This window comes from Mus caroli, chromosome 4 (assembly GCF_900094665.2).
Source record: "Mus caroli chromosome 4, CAROLI_EIJ_v1.1, whole genome shotgun sequence".
NCBI lineage: Eukaryota > Metazoa > Chordata > Mammalia > Rodentia > Muridae > Mus > Mus caroli.
In genome coordinates, this window is record NC_034573.1 from 118797040 (window position 1) to 118816306 (window position 19267).

A 19267-nucleotide genomic window follows, 5' to 3' on the forward strand; every position below is an offset into this window, starting at 1 on the left:
TCCTCAGGGCTGGGATTGTAGACAGTTGCTGACATTACCTGAGTGCCGGGCACCTGAACGCAGGCCCTCACTCTTGAGTGCTAGACACTAGTGACTGAGCTTTGTCCCGCCCCTTAGTTCATGATCCTGTGACCACGTAACTATTAGTGATCAGCTCTTACTTCCGCTTCCGGTCTTAAAAAGGACTCAATAAACCCCTGCTTCCTTCAAGGCCACTAAGAGAACCCAACCAGATCAAGCTGGCTCCCATGAAAATCCAGGTTGAGCAAGAAGAAAGAATGTTAGTTTCTCTTTTTTTCGTTTGAATTTATTTCGTATTTCCTGTGTGTGAACATATATGTACGCGCAGATATGTGTACCACAGCACACATGTGGAGCTCGGTGGACAACCTGTGGGAGTTGGTTCTCTTCTTTCATGGGGGGGGGGGGTCTTGTTAATCAAACGCAAGTCCTCAGAGTTTGGTGGCAAGTGTCTATACTAGCTGAGCCATCTAGCCAGCTGGTTAACATCATTTACCACTAGGGTGTAGAAAATGGTTGCACTGTGCCTGTGGGGCAGGAATGGTTGCCTAATCACACTTGCACTCACAGTTGAGAAGGGCCCCTTTGGGACAGGATAAAACTTTGACATACCTAAAAGCTGGCGACATCATTGCCTTGTTCAAGACAGGCTCATCTCTCTGGATAAAAACTGTCTTTCTGCTGACTTAAAAGTCAGGAGGTTGTCTGTGTTCATATATCCGTATGTGTTTTTTTTTGTTTACAGTCCTGGGGATTGAGCCCAAAACTCCTGTCTCTGTACTATAGCCAGCCCCAGCTCTCATTTTGGGACAAGGTCTCATTAAACTGCCCAGGCTGGCCTTGAATTCACCGTCGTAGCCTTGACAAGCTTTAAATGTGATCTTCCCAAAGAGCCAAAGTTACGGTGCTGTTCAATGGGGGTGTTCTGGAGGGAGAGGGTGTCAGACTACAAACTTGTTGGAATTTACTTAACCAATCTTATTATTGGACATTTGGGCAATTTGTCTTCCAGTTTTAATAAGGCAATCAACATCTTTGTCAGGAACTCATTACATATTCCTTGGTTATGCCTTTGAATTCCTGGAAGTGGAATTACTGGTCCAAAGGTTACGTTATTGCCAATTTGTTTCCTGGGAGTGATTTTACCCACTTACACTCCCACAGGCAATTTTACGGGGCTCAAACAGAGATTCTGGAGTTATTAACTGTCAAAAGCCAAACTAGAACTTCCACCCTCTCCAGGCTTCCTTCTCGTTTTTTCCCGCCCACTCCATACACCAGCCGAGAGCCGCACGCGCCCTGTTCCCCCAGCTCTTCCCAGGCTGGCCCGCCTCTTCCTCGTTCCCAATTCTGCCCAATCGAAAACAGAACTTTCTTAGTCTCGTCGTACGATTGGTAAATGAAAGTGCCCGTCAAGTTCGGGGGCGGGTAGAGAGGGTTGACGGATGCGGCGAGCGACCAGTGTGAGCCCGGAGTAGGGTGTGCGCTGGCCTGGAAGCGCTAGACCTGTGAGGTGTGCGGGTGGCTGTTGGAGTGAGGCTTTGGTAGACATGGCTCCCAACGTGTTGGCTTCCGAACCGGAGGTTCCGAAGGGCATCCGGGCCGTGTTGCTGGGGCCGCCCGGGGCTGGCAAGGGGACGCAGGTGAGTGTCGGCTCCGTGCCGGGCGGTGGAGCCCGAGAAGCTACAAGGTCAGGGCGGTCGGAGAGCCGGAAGCTCCTTTCCCGCCCCGGAGCTGGGTGGTGAGCCCTGGCCTGCAGGGACCCTCGCGGGGTCTCCAGTTGTGGCGCGGTGTTTAGGGGGAGGGTCCAAGTTGCAGTAAGGGGGAGGCTGGGTGGAGGTTCTTGGGGGAACCCAGGATCGTGTTAGGGCATCCAGGGACTGTTACTTGGAAATTGTGAAAGGCAGGGCGATCCCCCAGGCTGAAGCTCCGGATCACAGGCCCGAGTGGGAGAAAGCTTTGTGACCAAGTCTCTCTCGGAGTTGAGAGCGTATTGCCCTGAGTCAGGGATAACTTCTAGGCATAAGGGGGTGAAACTTTTTATTTTTTTAATGGTTAATGATTAGGGGTACTAAGAAGTCTCCACGTGGGACAGAGTGGGAACTGGCGTATGCCTATCGAGGCGTTCTGCCAAGAGTGAGGCATGAGCCGTGGGAGCCACCAGTGTTGTTGTTGGGGGGCGGGGGGGGGGGAGAAAACCTTTCCAGCTGGCTAGAAAACTGGAGGTGAATGTATAGATGCGGTTCATTAGCCACCGGCATCATGGGGGGTTGTGAGTGGGGCAGGGAGTGCTCAAAGTTGGTGAAATCGGTTTCACAGAGGCCTCAAGGATTGCCTTCTGCCCCACTGCAGAGCCTCCCTTGGCTTGGCATCTGGGCCATAGATCAGGGCTGGAATTTATGCTGGCACGTAGGGCTTGGAAGCTCATATGGTGGGCTGTTGGTGTCACTTTCTTGCCCAGCCTTTGGCCACAACCACCCACCCCTCAACTCTACCTCCCCATCAGACCCCAAGCCTTGGGACCTTGATGATCACTATGCTCTAAAGAGGGAATTCTTTCAAGGTTGGGTTCCCAAGCAAATGAGGGCTGTCCTCTCTCTTCATAGCACTGCTGAGTTTATTGTTATGTTTTTAAAGATACCTCCCCTCTGTCTCCCTCCGTCTCTCCCTCCCTCCCTCTCTCTCTCTCTCTGACACACATAGGGTGGGAGTGTGTGTGTGTGTGTGTGCGTGTGCAGGGACGTAGAGAAAGAGTGTGCGGGGACATGCGTGCCGTGATGCATACGTGGAGGTCAGAGTGCAACTTGCTGGAATCATTTTCTTTTTTCTACCATGTGGAGCCCAGGGATCGAACTCGGACCGTCAGACTTGACGGCAAGCTACTTAACCTGTGAACCCATGTCACCTGTGTACCCACGTCACCTGTCCTGTTTGCCAAGTTCTCAGTATTTTGGCAAGCAGAGCAGCATCTCAGGGGCTGTACAGTCTACGTATATGTGTGTATATCTGTGCATGTAGAAAGCTATGTATGTAACGTCTCAGTGTTTCTACCTAGAAATGTAAAGCTTATAAAGACATTGGAAGACGATGGTTTTATAGCGGGAGCACCCACACATTCCTAGCTGGTGGCAGGGCGCGTGACAGCTGTGAACGCTGACCACTCAGTGGCATCTCTCTCTGCCCCCAGCTCAGGTGTAGTGCAGAATGAAGCTGATTCATTCAGATCTGGGAGGACCACGTGCCGTGAGCTCGTGAAAGACGGTGCGAGAATCATGGAAGTTTGTCCAAGATGGCTTTGTGCAATGATTAGAGGTTTGGCTTGAAGGGTGAATATGGCTGCTCATGTCTTGTCTGTAGTCCCAGTGACTGAGGCAGGAGACTAAAGTCAAGTTTGATGATAGCCCAGCTAAAGTTTAAAGGTGGGCCTGGCTACAGAGTGAGACCCTGTATCTGAGAACACAAAACTAAGAGCTGGGACTTCAGAAAATACAGGGCACTCACTTAACCTCCGTCCGCCTCCCTTTCCTTATCAGGAGCCATAAAAAACACCGGTGGTTGTAGCTTCGGAGTGTGGAACAAAAGTTCACACAAAGCCCACAGAGTGGTAATCTAGCAGAGCGCTCTGCCTGGACACACCCCACACACAAGCTCTCCATCGGAAGTTTTCAATACACAGAAGAGACCAGGCACAAGCTGAGCTTCTATGGGAGCCTCACAGGTTCAAGTCCTAGCTGGGCTAAGATTGAAATCAGCCTGAGCTGCAAAATAGCAGGGCTGAGAATCTTTTCGCTGGCAGTTCATTTACCCAGCTGTGTGAGGTCGAGTCATCAGTACCACGGGAAGCACAAGAGTGGCGTTTAATAGGCCCTGGTGACCCTCAGCTGATGGCGGCCATCGCTTTCCCATCCACACTCCCTACAGATTATACTAAAGGAGCTCCAGGCTCCATAGCTGTTTTCTATTAGTCAGTCTCACACATAATTTTCAGTCTTTCTGGTTTGTTTTGTCCTAGTCTTTAAAAACGAGTGTTCAGCCTATGTTAGCCTGTGTGCAAGGGTGTGTGATGCGTGAGTGCACACGTGGAGGCCAAAGGATAACTTTCCCTCATTTCTCCCCTTCCACCTCGTGGCTCCCTCGTGTTGAACTCAAGACCCCAGGCTTGGTATGGGTGCCGAGCCTTCTCGCCTGCCTGCCCTGTTCCATTTCTTTATGGCATAGTTTTGTGGAAGAAACTTGTCTTGAGAATATTGTTCCTTTTCTGGGAATTTTCCGTTATATTCCTTTGGTGTGTTTAACATCTTCCATTTCCTGCAGATATTGTCTGCTGCATCCAGTTTATCAGATTCTGTTTCTCGGCCTGGCTTCCCCGGGGCTGCCGTGCCGTGTCCTGGCCTTCGGTTGGACACTTCCAATCCCATTTGTCTGTGAGGGTTTAGGAGCTGTTAGTCTGTCGCCTAAGCCTAGCAGTTAATTATGGACGGCAAAAACAATACTGTTCTGGTTGTATTACTCCTTTCCCCTCCTTAGCTGAAATACCTTTTTTCTTCTCTCTTCCCTTGTCCCCTCCCTCTGGCTTTTTTGAGACCAGGTTTCAGCAGGTAGCCCACACTGGCCTGAAACTCAAGGTGTTCCTTCCTCAGCTTCCTAAGCGCGGATTCTGAGCGTGCATCCCCGCTGGTCGATAGAAACTTTCCACCCCCTAGATGCTCACTCGTCCAGCGCCGTTTATGACGTCCATTTAAATGCTTGCTCTGTTCCCCCTCTTTGTCAGCTTTCCACGTAATGGGTTGACTATGGAATGTTTTCAGTTGGGAAATTTAAACAAGAAATTGCAACTCGTTTTTCTTGTGAGGATCAGAAGCTCCGAGAGCAGTGGCCCTCCATTCCTGTGTGGCAGGAGCCACTTGTAGCTGAGTGGTATTTCTGCATTGGCTGATCCCTTCATAGAATCCCCTTCTCTACATACAGTGCCCAGTCCACATTAGCAGCTCTTTGCTCCTCACCTGCCCAGTGGGTTTATGTTTCTTTCCCACCACTTCCTCTTGTACCAGTAAAATTCCATATTACATGATTCATGTCAACATGGCTAATTTCCTTAAAATTTTCCGGGCTAGGAGATGGCTCAGTGGACACCTTTTTTTTTTTTAAGACAGATCTCTCACTAGCCTGATCCCATAGATGAGACTAACTGGCCAGTTGAGTCCCCGGGATCTGTCTGTCTGACTCCCCAGTGGTGGGATTGTAAGCACGCATCACCACAACCAGGTTGTTGTACGTGGGTTCTGGAGTTAGAGCTCAGGCTATTGTATTTAAAAAACAAGTGACTTTCCAGTTGTGCTATCTCCCCAGCCCCATAATATGACAGGGCAATTGAGTGTCTTTGGCTGGATTCCAGCCTGTTCATACTCTTCACGGGCGGAGTGGGGCGGGGCGGGCAGGGCGGGGTGTGTGCTCCCACATGACCAGCAGTAAACTAAGGCAGAGTCTTGCACCTGGCTGTGGGGTGTGTTCTTGCAGCTTTAGAGTCACCCAGAAGTGACTTAGCAGCCTACCATCGGGGGTAACCACGGAACACTTGAGTTATCAGAGCAGTTTTTCTCTCCGGTGTTTAACCCTGGCTTCTGTGATTTATCCACTCAAGTTAATTTTAATAAACACAGAGTAGATTGGCAGGAAGCTCCAGTCCCTGGGTGTGTGTCCACAGTGCAGCCGACTTTCCATCGTCAGCCATTGCTGACCTGCATCTTCACAGGTGCTGTCTCTAAATCCGTCTCACAGGTTCCATTTCCCTGTGAGGTGATTTCCTCACCTCAGTGGAATCAGTCTATGAATCACAAACCAGAATTTCCTGCATGGAGTCCCATCAGTCGTTTGTCTCATGTACCTGAGGAAACACCCAGTGAACTAGTTTAAACGAGGATCCCAGCTTCTACCTCTATAAACCACTGAACAGAAAGCTGAGCGCCTGTGAGGGCACAGCAGATCTGGAGTATCCAAGACCTTTTTTCCATTTAAACCGCACCAGACTCTGAGTGCCCTCCTGTGTTCCTTTGATGTTGTAGTGGAGAGATCTAAATGTGTGGTGATGGGGGGCCGTGTGCACATGCGCGTGTGTATGTGTGTGTGACCACCAAGCTATGTGTATTCCAGCACAACCTGTGAGCTTCTGAATCTATGTCTCCTGTTTCTTCGCTTCCTTGACTTCAGGGTTCATGAAAGAGGCATGAACAAATACTTCCTTTCCAGCTGAGTAAGCCGGCCAATGCTCGCTGCGCTTTGCTTGTGCGGGTCCGACGGAGAATCATATGGGATAGGTTACACACGATTATTTACCTCTCAGAGATTTAAAACCCAGAAAGAAGTAACTCCTCAAGTCACATAGCTGGGGGGGGGGGGGTCACAAGGCCAGCCTGAGCTACGTAGTAAAACCTGGTCACAAAACAAACAGGAACCCCTCCTAAAACTGATGTGAGATGGTTGCTATAGAAACAATCAGCCTGCACAGCCACTTTCTGAGTGGATCGTGTCCCATATTAAACAGATGTAGAAACAGCTCTGGGTCTGGGAGAAGGTGCGTGATGTCACCAGGGTACTGCCACAGTTCTGCCTTGACTCCCCCAGCTGCCAGGCCTACTGGCCACAGCATACCACAGTAACAGATTCCCTCTGTGGCAGATACCGAAGTAACAGATATCCACCCCCCACCCCCACCCCCGATACTCAGCCACGCCTTGGTCCGTCTGCTTTATAAAATGAGCTTTTCTAAGAATCATGGCAGCTACGGGAAGTATTTCATGACTGCTGAGTTTGTTCTCGGTTTTCACAGGAATGTGAGCTTGTGTTTCAGTAGTGCCGTTAGCGGGGATAGCTAGTGTTTATGACGGCGTCCTGTGTGCTAAGTGTATCCAGGTACTTTACATGCATTATCACGTAATCATATAATTCTCACAATAACCCTGCTGTTGCTTTACATTGGAAAGGTAACATGCTTTTATTAGAAAGTAGACATTTGACTAAGTTCACACAGCCTGGAAATGCCAGGGCCAGGGTCATATCCACAGCCTACAGCGTTAACTCTTTCTTGGTTTTTGTCTTTGGCTCCACAGGCACCCAAACTGGCTGAAAACTTTTGTGTCTGTCATTTGGCCACCGGGGACATGCTGAGAGCCATGGTAGCTTCTGGCTCGGAGCTAGGAAAAAAGCTGAAGGCGACAATGGATGCAGGGAAACTGGTAGGTTTGCTCGTACTGGGAGCATTGCTTTTCCTGGTTCCAGAATGGCGCCCCCAGCTGCTGCGGCTGCTTGGCTTTGACACCTTTAAACATTTACGTCCTCGTTCATCATAGACACACTTGACGACTTTACCAGCCAGTGCAGACACAGAGCATTTCCTCTGTCATAGAAAGTCTTCTGGGATAGTCCTGGGTACCAGTGCTTCGCACAGACTGGCGTGTAATAGGAACCTGGAGCACAGCGCAGTAGTGTCTGGTTTATTCCGAGCTTATGATTTCCTCACAACTTACTTGAATGGCTTTATTATTTTGTGTGCACGGGCAAGCTCTTTTCACAACCATCTTCCCAGCCCTGTATTCATTTCAAGGGCTAGAGAGGTGGCTGAGAGGTAAGAGCACTGACTGTGCTGTCAGAGGACCTGGGTTTGGTTCCCAGCATCCACACGGCAGCTCACAGGCATCTATAACTTCAGTCCCAGGAGATCTGACATTCTCTTCTGACCTCAGCACACACCAGGCATGCACACAGTGCACAGACATGTGTGCGTATACATAAAATAGTAAATCCTAAAAATTTAAATGTGGGTGTGTGCATGCATGCTGGCAAACTTTTAATCCCATTACTGAGAAACAAGCAGACAGTTCTCTGAATTTGAGTGTGAGGTCAGCCAGGGCTATACAGTGAGACCTTCTCTCAAAACAAACAATATATGTGTACATATACACACATATGTAATGACATCATTCCCCCCCACCCCCTTTCCGCCAGCTCCTCCCGTGTGTTCGCTATAGTCTTGAGGATGCTTTGTACCAATGCCTTTCATAATTTGCCCACACTGGACATAACAAACTGAAAGTGCTGCTCCTGGGACAGAGCTCAGGCTCATGTGCAAAGGAAGACTCGGGCGGCCGCAGAAATGATTCTAAAGCTCTCCTGGGGCTCACTGCTCTCTCCGTATTCCTAACAGGGGAGTTTCTTGGCGGGTGTGGAAAAGTAATCCTATGTAAGAAGCCAGTAACCGGCCTGAATTGACAAACACAGTGAGCTGACAAATGTTTGCTTGAGGCCAGGTCTTGCTTCTAACATTTATTCCAGAATAACATGACATCTGGTAATCCTTTCAGACGTCATGTTGTTCTTGAGCCCAGTAGGCAGGTGCTGTAGCACCGGGCCACGCTGTAGTTCCTCCGACCCTTTGCTTTGTTCCTGTGTTTGATTTTCTAAATTACACGCCGTCGTGTGTGCATTTGCCTGGCCCAGCATTCAGGCGGCGGTGAGGGCTACTTTTGGGGACCAGTCCTCTCCTTCACCATGTCCTCTGCGTTCAAGTTCAGGTTTTCAGGCTTTGGTAGCAGGCACTACTACCCATGAGCCATTGCTTTTGAAGCAAGATTTGGCATGTGACTTTGGTTGGCCTGGCACTTGCCATGTGTCCCATGCTGGCCTCTAGCTCAGACTCCTGGGCTGAGATTGCAGGCATAGCCACCACGCCTTGTTCCTCTGGTCCCTCGTTTCTGTGGACCTGTCGCTTGGCTGGAATCTGAACTTTGTTTTATCCCCCCACATTACCTCTGTTAGGTCTGGAGGTACCAGAGCAAAACTGAGTGATGCCACACCATGTCTGTCCAAACACTGCTTCCTAGCTTCCCTTTTACGTCAGTGAGGGCCATGAATCAAGCCAGGAGGGGAGATAACTTGGACTTTAGGTTTTGGCAGAAAGTCGTGTGTGAGAGGAAATTGGGATGTTGCCTATCTCGGCCCACAGTTGCAGACTACACTTGGTCCCCAAGCTCACAGCTCCTCCTGCAGATGAAAGCTTTAGTTGCCAAGGTTGGCAGCCTTCACTGTGTGTAACACAGGCGGCAACTCTTCTCTTTTTAAAGGCTCCGGGAGAAAGGTCCTTTAACGCTCCAAGAGGGTTTTGATGGGATTTTTGTAGAGGCTTGGACTACATTGTGGTGGCTTTTCATTTCCTTGTTTCTGATCCAGGATTGCCAATTCAGTACAATTCTTTCCCAGTCTTAGACAGTCCCAGTAAATATCAAGTGCCCCTGTCAGTCATGATACCGTTAGTCTAATGATCTTGAAAATCAGGGGAGGTTGGTACTTTCCCACATTCTGGTCCAATACCAATCCCTTCCGTTTTTCCCGTGATGTCTCTGCCGGGTACTCTCGTCATCTTGAGGGCAGCTTGTTGCTGACAACAGACTATGGATCCCTCTTCCCTTACCAGGTTTATTGAAAGACATTAGAGATCCAAGGGGAGAGCCATGTCTGGCCACTACAGAACTATGCAGGTGAATAATGCAGCAGCAGCCTGCACTGGCCAGCTTTGCATTGCTGTGATCAATACCTAAGAGAAACCAGCTGAAGAAGAGAGTGCTGTTTTAGCTCAGTTGCAGTCCGAGGTGGCTTGGTGCCAGTACTTTTGGGCCTATATGGAACCATTGCAGAAGACAAGGGAGAGCAAAGCGGTGTACCCTGTGCAGGCAGAGAATGAGCAAGAGTGCGTACTGCTCAAGCAAGATGGCTCAGCAGTAAAAGTGTGTTCTGCTCAAGCCTGATGACCTGAGCTCGGTGCTGAGCCTGTGCCAAGGTGGAAGATGAGGACTGGCTCCACACACGGGCCACTCTACCTGCATAGCAATCGATAAAGTTTAAAAAGACAGTACTGGAGATCAAGCCTTCCACACAGAGGCTTCAAGGGCATACATTTAAGACCCAAATTGGCATGGAGGCCCCTGACATTTCCTCTGCTTTTGCTTCTGTTGAGTCAAGCTGACTTGCTGTTCAGTAGCAAGTTGTATCACAATACACTTTTGCCTTTGTGTTTGAGGTATATCGCCCACTTGACGGGTTTGACCCAAGGCTCTTCTTCTAGGTGAGTGACGAGATGGTTGTGGAGCTAATTGAGAAGAATTTGGAGACTCCTTCATGCAAAAATGGCTTTCTTCTAGATGGCTTCCCTCGAACTGTGAGGCAGGCTGAAATGGTAGGTAGTGTTTGTGTCGCTGTTGCATGAAGGCGAGTGCCGGCCCTTTGTAGTCCTCACCCTGAGGAGATGGGTCTGATCAAGCTTAGGTGGGGCACATGCTCTTTTACAGCTTGATGACCTCATGGAGAAGAGGAAAGAGAAGCTCGATTCAGTCATTGAGTTCAGCATCCAGGACTCGCTGCTGATCCGGAGGATCACTGGGAGGTGAGTGTCCCTCAAGATCCTTCTGTGCTTCCCCAGCTTCGTGGGGCAGAAGCTCGCTCGGTGCCATTTGCAGATGTTTGCATCTTGAGCATCAATATATATGCGCTATTGTGGTGGCGTGGATGGGGACGTGGAGAGAAGAGCACGGGCTTCAGAGTCACACAACATCTCTATCTAGGCATGTTTCTTCTATTGATCATAATACCCTTCATTCATTCCTTGTGAATTTCATACTTTTTTTATGGTTTTAGAGCTTTATTGTAGGAAGGCAGGGGGAAAGAGAGAAGATGGAAAGAGGGAGAGAGGCCAGCCATGGCCATGTGGAGAGAAGGGGGAAGAGGGAGAGAGAAGGAGGGCTAGGGATGAGAGTATGGAAGGTGAAGGCTTAAAGAAAAGCAGTTTCATGCATTTTGATCATATATATCCCCCCTTCCTCCCAGATCCATCCCTCTAGCCTTATAAACAAACCCTCTTCCCCTTTTAATAATGACCCACCAATTTGTGCTGCTAATATATTTATGGGTATGGGGTCATCCACTGGAGTGTGGGTCATACCCTTAAAGAAACTGGCTTTCATAGCTCCCCAGCTACAAGTAGGAGCTCATGTGCCCCTCCTGGCCCGTGCTAGAATGTTGACTAGCTGATCTTGTCCAGGTCTTGTAATGTGAGTTCATGAGCTCTTAGAGAATAGTACAGTGAGGCCTAGTTCTGATCTCAGAGTCATGTATGAAATATGGGTGGTTCTGGCCGTGTGTTGTAGTAGAAAGAAGAGAGCCTGGGGAGATGGAGAAGGCTGCTGAGGAGAGGTAGGCCATCCACTCAACCTTCTAAATGAGGATAATTTCAGTGACAATTTTCCAGAAGGAAAAGAAGCGGGAATGAGTGTAGGTTATGGGAGGGACTCAGGGTGCAGACTTATGGGTCACACGGTAGGAGGTGTGTGTTGGAAGCTGGAGGGGCAGAATGAATGACGTTGGGACGAAAGCATGGGTGAGAGGGAGATCTGCAGCACTGAGAGGAGTGGGCTTCACAGAGCTTAGGAGTCCTCACACGATCTGGAGCCATGAGGTAGTGGGGCAAAGGCAGCATTCTGAACATATTACCTTGGTGCTCACTATAAATTGGGGTTTGGGGGGGGACAGATAAGGACCCCACGTGGGAGTCTGCTCATAGTCACATGACATGATGGAGACTTCTGACTGGATGGGGGAGGGGCAAGGAGTGAGTGAGAATCCCAGAGGAGGCAGGAGGGAGAGTGCCTCCTCAGAAGACCCTGTGCCTCACGGGTATGCCAGACTCGTGAGGAGCTATCCAAGCGCACGCAGCAGCTGTGTTACCGGTAGGACTCGGACTCTGCCTTGCTGATGGGTGGAAGAAGATAAGGCAAGAACCGAGGGCAACCAAGGATTTCCCTGTGACCTCAGCTCTGGTGACCTTCAGTTATTACTCTGGGTTTTTGAGACTCGGGTCAGAGGTTTGAGTTCCTGTTTTTCACGTGTTTGCTGTTGACCCTCTGATATCCTAAGTATCTTAGCAGTTGACTCTCTGGGGTCACTGCCCTGAGTCCGGTAGCAACTCACTTGTGGATGAAAGGACAAAGGTTTAAAACAGTGGTTCTGAACCCGCGGGTCTCAACCGCTTTGGGAGTCAAATGACCCCTTCACAGGAGTCACCTAAGACCATCAGAAAACACAGATATTTACATTACTATAACTCCTAAAATTAGCAAAATTACAGCTATGAAGTAGCAATGAAAATATTTTTATGGTTGAGGGTCACCACAACACGAGGAGCTGTATATATATATATATTTTTTTTTTTTTAAGATTTATTTATTATTTTAAGTAAGTACACTGTAGCTGTCAGATGCACCAAAAGAGGGCATCAGATATCATATCAGGTGGTTGTAAACCACCATGTGGTTGCTGGGATTTGAACTCAGGACCTTTGGAAGAGCAGTCAGTGCTCTTACCCGCTGAGCCATCTCGCCGGCCCACAAGGAGCTGTATTAAAGGGCCACAGCATTAGGAAAGTTGAAAGCCACTGCTCTAGACTTGTCACGCTACAGCTAAGTGGAGAAGCCTAGCCTGATCACTGCCCACCAGACCCAGTGGCTCATGGGGCTGATTCAGTTGTGCTGTGTGTGGCCCTGCCTGTAGAGAGCTGGGAAATCAGGCTTTCTTCCATCTACCTTTGGTTTTCTTCCTGGGTATATGCCTTGTGTTCTTACAAGGTGTTTCTAAATGGCTAAAGAGTAGCATAGTGTGTATAATCAGGGCTGGGGGAGTCTGGCTGGGTTTTGAGTGGCAGCCTAGGCATACGGAGGAAAGAGGGTTGTGTTTGTTACAGCCCAGGCCCTGCCCCCACCCCCGAACCCCACCCCCTTCTCCAGAAGATAAATGCCAATGGTCCACTCTTTTGCCCCTAGTCCTTTCCAGAGATGCTTCGGCTGAGCCCAGAAGCCAGCGCTCTCCCTCTTCCCCGCATCCTACTGGATGCTGTTTCTGAGTGTGGATACACCAGAGAGAGCTTTTCAGGGCTCACATAGTGAAGGACCTAACTCTACCATAAGTAGTGGCTGTCACAAGCCTGCATCACCGTGTCGCCTCACTACAGCTAGTCTTCTGTTCTGTCCCCCAGCCCCACCATTACCCCTTCCTCCTTATCGAATGTAAATTGGTCATCTTATCTTCCCCAAAGTATGCTGTGATTGAAATGCAGTATCAATTTATGGCTAGGACTTGAACAGTATAAATAGAACTTCCCATATAATAGTCAAAATATGTTCTCCCCAGCCTCTGAGCCACTGGAAAGTCCTAGGCGAAACAGGCACACCAAAAGGGGTTAGGAAGCTCTGCGCAGACCTTCATGAGGAGACAAGTTCTCAGTTAAATAGAGGGGAATTAAGAAAGTACAACTTGTCAGGTCTTGGTGGTGCACAGGCTTTTGGATGGACCTGAATTTGAGGCCAGCCTGGTCTACATAGCATGTTCCAGGACAGCCAGGGCTACATATCTTACATTCCTTATTTCAAACAAACAAGCAAGCAAGCAAAAACGCCCACCCAGCAATAACAAAGAAAATACAGAGCTCAGGACTGGCTGAGTTGAGAGGATGGCCCTGCCTCCTCTTCCTGGGTGTCCAGTTTCTTCTTTGTGTGGCCATCCCCAATCAGGAGATTGCTGCTTAGTGGGATTCAATACAGATGGAGCCACCAGGCACATTCTCAGTGCCTGCTCATGACTCTGTACATGATACCAGGTGACCTCAGTGCCTGCTCATGACTCTGTACATGACACCAGGTGACCACAGGTGAGAACACCCGATCCTGGCACTGGAGTCACAGGTAGTTGTGAGCTGCCAGCGTGGGTACTGGAAACCAAACTGGGGTTCTCTACAAGAGCAGCAGGCTTAACTGCTGAGCCATCCTTCGCCCTGTTTCTATTATATTTATTTATGTGTGGTGTTGGGGGGAGGTATGTACGTGCATGCTACACCACATGCAGAGACCAAGAGTCAGTTCTCTGTTCCATGTGGGTCTCAGGGACTGAGCTCAGATCTTTGGGCTTGGTGTGGAATGCCAGTGAGCCTGCCCCCATCTGCTGCTGTTGTCAGTTTACTTTGTTTGTTTTGTTTGTATTTTTAAGACAAGATCTCAACTATGTAGCCTAGTCTAGGCTATGGAAATTCCCCTACCTCAGCTTTCCCAAATTCTGGGAACTACCATACACAACTTCTTTGTTTGTTTGTTTGTTTGTTTTGATAATGCATTTTAATTAGATATTTTCTTTATTTACATTTCAAATGTTAACCCCTTTCCTAGTTTCCCCTCTGAAAATCCCCTATCCCCTCCCCTCTCCCCCTGTTCCCTAACCCTCCCACTCCCATTCCTGGCCCTGGCATTCCCCTATACTGGGGCATAGAGCCTTCACAGGACCAAGGGCCTCTCCTCCCATTGATGACCGATTAGGCCATCCTTTGGTACACATACAGCTAGAGCCACGCGTCCCTCCATGTGTTTTCTTTGATGGGTGGTTTAGTTCTAAGGAGCTCTGGGGCACTGGTTAGTTCATATTGATGTTCCTCCTCTGAGGCTGCAGACCCCTCTTCTTCTTTCTTTAAGATGGTATCTATGTTGCCCAAGCTGGTCTCAAAATCCTGAGCCAGAGTGTTTCCTCCACTTTAGCGTCCCTGGTCACTGAAACCATGGGCATATACTGCTGTGTCCATCCATCTTCATGATTGCTTTAATACGCCCTTTCTCTAGTGCCTTGAGCACTGCCTGGTCTTTCTTAGGCTGTCATTTATCTGTGGGGTCACAGGAGTGTGCACCATCTGCTATCTATAAAGTGTTTTTATGTGTCTGCATTATAACCAAATTAGATAAGAAAACAGTACAACCAAGAGTGTGCTTGTGACCTACGGTATCTGTGGGCGGTGCCTGAGCAGACACAGCTCGTGATCTCAGAGCTCTGAGGACGAAAGCCCAAGTCTGCCACAGGCTGTGCACCGGCCCTGACTTTAGTGAAAAGAAGGCGGAGATGAGAGGGTGGGGCTAATTACCCTGAGCTCTCCATCTAACACTTTGTACCAATCTTGTGGGGGCTTTCGTGGTTCTTGAGGCTGTTGATGTCTGCTAAGTGCTGCTGTGGCAGAGACTGACCCATCACTTTGTAAACAACTGGGTTCAGCGTAAACTCTGGTTGCAATTACAGACTTGTTTAGCAAATAGGTATGACTAGAATGGATGGCTGCGTGTGCTGACATCAGAGTCCTTCCAAGACCTGGATGAGGTAGATCCTCCAGCAGCTTTCCTCATGCTTGGACAAAGCAAAAGCACTCTGCCTTTGGCATTTTCCTATACAAGAGGTAGCTATAGCAGGTCCTACGCTAGAAGGCCAGTCATTTTCCTAGGACTGGGTTCTCTGCTGATTTAAACTCTTCCATTCAACTTCTCTTTCCTCTGCTTGTTATTCCCAAGTCCCCTGGAGTACCGAGGTATTTCTAGGCAACCTGACTCATGATCACTTGCTGTCTTACAGGCTGATTCACCCCAAGAGTGGCCGGTCCTACCATGAGGAGTTCAACCCTCCAAAGGAGCCCATGAAAGATGATGTATGTAAACTCAGGGAGGGCTTGGGCTCGGTTGGTTTTACTTAACCAGAAAATATCACTGTCTTGTAAATGAGATAGCTGGTGACAGATCTGGACAGTTTTCTCTCTGGCTTTATGCTTGTCCTCTGTCACAACAGTCCCTTCCTGGCACCATGACCGTCTAAGCAGTTGGCTAGTCAGGAGAGTGTTTCCAGGAGCCGGCACTGAAGAGAACTTTGCTGACTATTGTGCTCCTGCATGCCTTGCCCTTAGGGTATTTGGTGACTGCTACCTGGGTCTCATCCATGGTCCCTGTTCATTTGCTCTGTGGAGTTTCATGGTCTGCTCTAGAATATGCAGACAACTCGCCATGTGAGAGACAAACTCAAGCTGTCCAGGGTCTGCAAATACAGGGCGCATCTCAAAAGTTGACGAATCTACCAGAGCCTCTCTCATCTCACTTGCAACTAAGGGGAGTTGCTTACGGCTCGGGGCTTCCGCTTCTGACTGGCAGTGCTCGTCTTAGAAGCTGAGCGAGCACAGTTCTTCATTAGAGAAGCTCTGGAGTGACTCTCCTGCCTTGAGTGGCATTGGGACCAGAAAGCATCCCAGGCAGAGTGGCCACATCTCGTGACAGTCCCTCCTTCTGTTCTGTATTATTCTCAGATCACCGGGGAGCCCCTGATCCGCAGGTCAGATGACAACGAGAAAGCCTTGAAGACCCGCTTGGAGGCCTACCACACTCAGACCACGCCGCTCGTGGAGTACTACAGGAAACGCGGCATTCACTGTGCCATCGATGCGTCCCAGACCCCTGATATCGTGTTTGCGAGCATCCTGGCAGCCTTCTCCAAAGCCACATGTAAAGACCTGGTCATGTTTATCTAATGTTGGGTCTAAAGGCTCTCTCCTTCCTCTCTGAAAGGAATGGGTGGTCATGGTTAGGTAGGTGGAGGGAACTTCCTTTCTCAGAAAGCAAGGTTATCTTCTAATGTACTGATTAAAAAGCACTTACTTGATGTGTCTCGTATGTGCAGCACTCATCTATGTGTGTATGTGTGTGTGTGTGGTGTGAGTGTGTGCTCATCTGTGTGTATGTGTGTGTGTGGTATGAGTGTGTGCTCACTCTTACATTCTGAATCTTGTTTTACCTGCTGTTTTCTTTTTATTGTTTTAAAATAATTAGCACACAGGGTATTAGATATCATATATATATATATATATATATATATATATATATATCATTATGACTTTTTTTTTTCTTGAACTGCTTTCTGTGTACCCCCATCTGTCCTGGAACTTGCTATATCAGACTGGTCTCAAACTCCTAAGATCTGCCTGTCTCTGCCGCCTGAGTGCAGGGATGAAAGGCGTGTGCCTCTATGTCCAGCTTCATTATAACATTTTTTAAACAAGATGTGCTTTAGTAGATTGTCTTCCCTCTGCAGCCTGTGTTGTTAGCTACACACACACACACACACACACACACAATCTCTATTAGCCACACTCTTAATTCTATTTTTTGGCCAAAATAAGCTGCTTAATATTTATCTGCCAGGCACCCCAGTTCCAAAGCCTCACAGTACTTACCACAAGCAGCTGACTCCCAAGTCTTGGGTCACATGTGTGAGTCAGGCAGTGTCATAGTTCCTGATATACATTCTTGACAGGAAACAAAAAGCCACAAGTCAGTGGGTGCATAGGATCATTAATGTTTTCCCCTTAAATGGAATTTAAAAGACATTACGAATTCCAGACACTGACTGCTAGGACAGGACATCCACATGGAAGAATGATGAGGTTGGACTGTTTCTGTGATCCACATCACGGTGCTGTACAGTTCAGACAACATGGGACTTCCCTTTACACAGTGAGCTGTTGTCAAAGAATTGTGCCAGGTAGAAGGTCCTTTGGGGTGCAGGTTGTCTCTGAACGTCGGGCTAGGTAACAGAGAAGGGCCACGACTGTTTCCTCAGATGGACCCACTTAGGGAGGTTTGTTTTGTTTGCCTGTTTCCAGGGGTGAGCCAAACAGTGACTGGGGATAATCTCTTTGGATTCATTCCCATCAGAAATGTATTTAAACACAAGGTATAAAACCCAAATCAGATGTATCCCTTTCAAATTTAACCCTTTACCCCATATTTTATGATGGCTTAGCGATACCCCAAAACAAGACCACCTATGACCATTACAAGTTTCTGTTTGTAACCTTAGCTCCCATAATTATGAGTGTCCTATGGTCTGTGCTCTGTGCCTTTTGGTCTCTGGTTGCTTTGTAACAGATAAATTAGTGGGCTGCTGTGACGAGACCTCAAAGCCTTCAGCCTCTGGAAAAGCCATTAGGAAGTCAGTGATGTGGCCAGTAAATAATGCCGCCTGCCGCAGCATAACCTCCTACTGACTCTAAAGTGCTTGGTCCCCATCTGGCTCTCCTACTGTCTGAATCTGTCAGAGGGCTTGTCTCCACATGGAAGCTCCTGGGTACGTGGCCCTCTGCTTCCCTTTTGGCCTCCATGTGTCTGCTGCCACTGCCCTGCCTTGTTTCCCTGGCTTTAAGCTAATTCTGTCTGCTCTTAACCGAAACCCGGTCTGGCCTTGTATGCTTCTGGAAAGCACATGACTGCTGGGAATGGACAGGGAGAGGAATGAAAGCAAAACTGTCATCTGGGCCTGCAGGAATGCGTGCTCTTTCTCTGGAGGGGTGGCTCTGGGCAGGACTTGCTCTGGAGGGGTGGCTCTGGGCAGGACTTGCTCTGGAGGGGTGGCTCTGGGCAGGACTTGCTCTGGAGCAGAGGGGTGGCTCTGGGCGGGACTTTCTCTCTGGAGGGGTGGCTCTGCATCCCACAGTTGACTTTTCCTGACTTAGAGCAGCTGTAAATGCTTGACCTCTAAGTCCAGGCCCCTGAGCAGTTGCTGATTGAATGTGACTGATCTCTGCACAGGCATTTGCCACCTGTCCATATACATATGTATGTGTATATATAACATATATATGTTACACACGTGTGTGTGCACATATACCAAATGGCATGTGACATTTGGGCTTCGGGTAAGAGCTGGAAAACCTGCTCACTGGTGGTGGTCAGGATTGTGTTTTTGTTTTAACTGCAGAGTTGTAGCCTCAGCAGGCCTGAGAGCTTTCAGAAACCTGGCAGAGAATGTCCAGGATTTGATGCGTCTGGTTGCATGCCAGCCTTCCCTGATGTATGTTTGTTTGTTTTTAAAAAACCCATTTTGTTCTTTGTTGTTTCCTCTCTATTTCAGCCTAGTAACAGAAGGCCAGGCGAGACCGCACCCCTGCTCATCTCCCCGCCGTGGGATCCCTGCTCTTAGGTGCTGGGCAGAGGGAAGAGGGTGGTCATGGGAAGGAAGGATGGATGGATGGATGGATGGATGGTGAGGGAGGTGGGGAGGGGCTCCTCGAGAGAAGATTTGGAACAGTGGCAGTGTTATAATTAGTAAGTTTTTTTTTTTACACGTAGATGAGAATTTTTAAAGTATAAGCAAGGGAAAAGATTATTTTTTTTTAAAAAAAACTGTGATTGGAGTGCATTGGTGCAGATAAGGGACATGGTATTATTTTTAAGCAGTCAGCCTCTCCTTTTCTCTGGACCACAAAGCTAATGCTCTCTAAGAGACCTCAGCTTCTACATAAGAACCTCATGGATCCCCAGGCCCAGAGCACAGCAGTCAGGCTGGGCCTGTGCATCCCGTGCAG

At 48.7% G+C, this 19267-nt stretch overlaps 1 protein-coding gene across 2 annotated transcripts; it reads left to right on the forward strand.

The window, feature by feature from the left end:
• Positions 1-1460: 1460 nt before the first annotated feature.
• On the forward strand, positions 1461-19261 carry Ak2 (adenylate kinase 2). Of its 2 annotated transcripts, XM_021159413.2 has the most exons (7): positions 1461-1664; positions 7128-7253; positions 10136-10246; positions 10359-10453; positions 15496-15568; positions 16214-16409; positions 18814-19261. In XM_021159413.2, exons 1-7 carry the CDS (start codon positions 1572-1574, stop codon positions 18816-18818), a joined length of 699 nt encoding a protein of 232 aa, XP_021015072.1. In that variant the 5' UTR covers positions 1461-1571; the 3' UTR covers positions 18819-19261. The 2 variants fall into 2 exon arrangements, with proteins under 2 accessions (XP_021015072.1, XP_021015071.1); XM_021159412.2 differs by lacking the exon at positions 18814-19261 and having other exon boundaries at positions 16214-16566.
• Positions 19262-19267: the final 6 nt, after the last annotated feature.

Coding starts and splice junctions, on each gene's coding strand:
- Ak2 (XM_021159412.2), top strand. CDS start 1,572: ATGGCTCCCAACGTGTTGGCTTCCGAACCGGAGGTTCCGAAGGGCATC. Junction 10,247..10,358: donor CTGTGAGGCAGGCTGAAATG/GTAGGTAGTGTT, acceptor GCTCTTTTACAG/CTTGATGACCTCATGGAGAA. Junction 15,569..16,213: donor AGGAGCCCATGAAAGATGAT/GTATGTAAACTC, acceptor TATTATTCTCAG/ATCACCGGGGAGCCCCTGAT.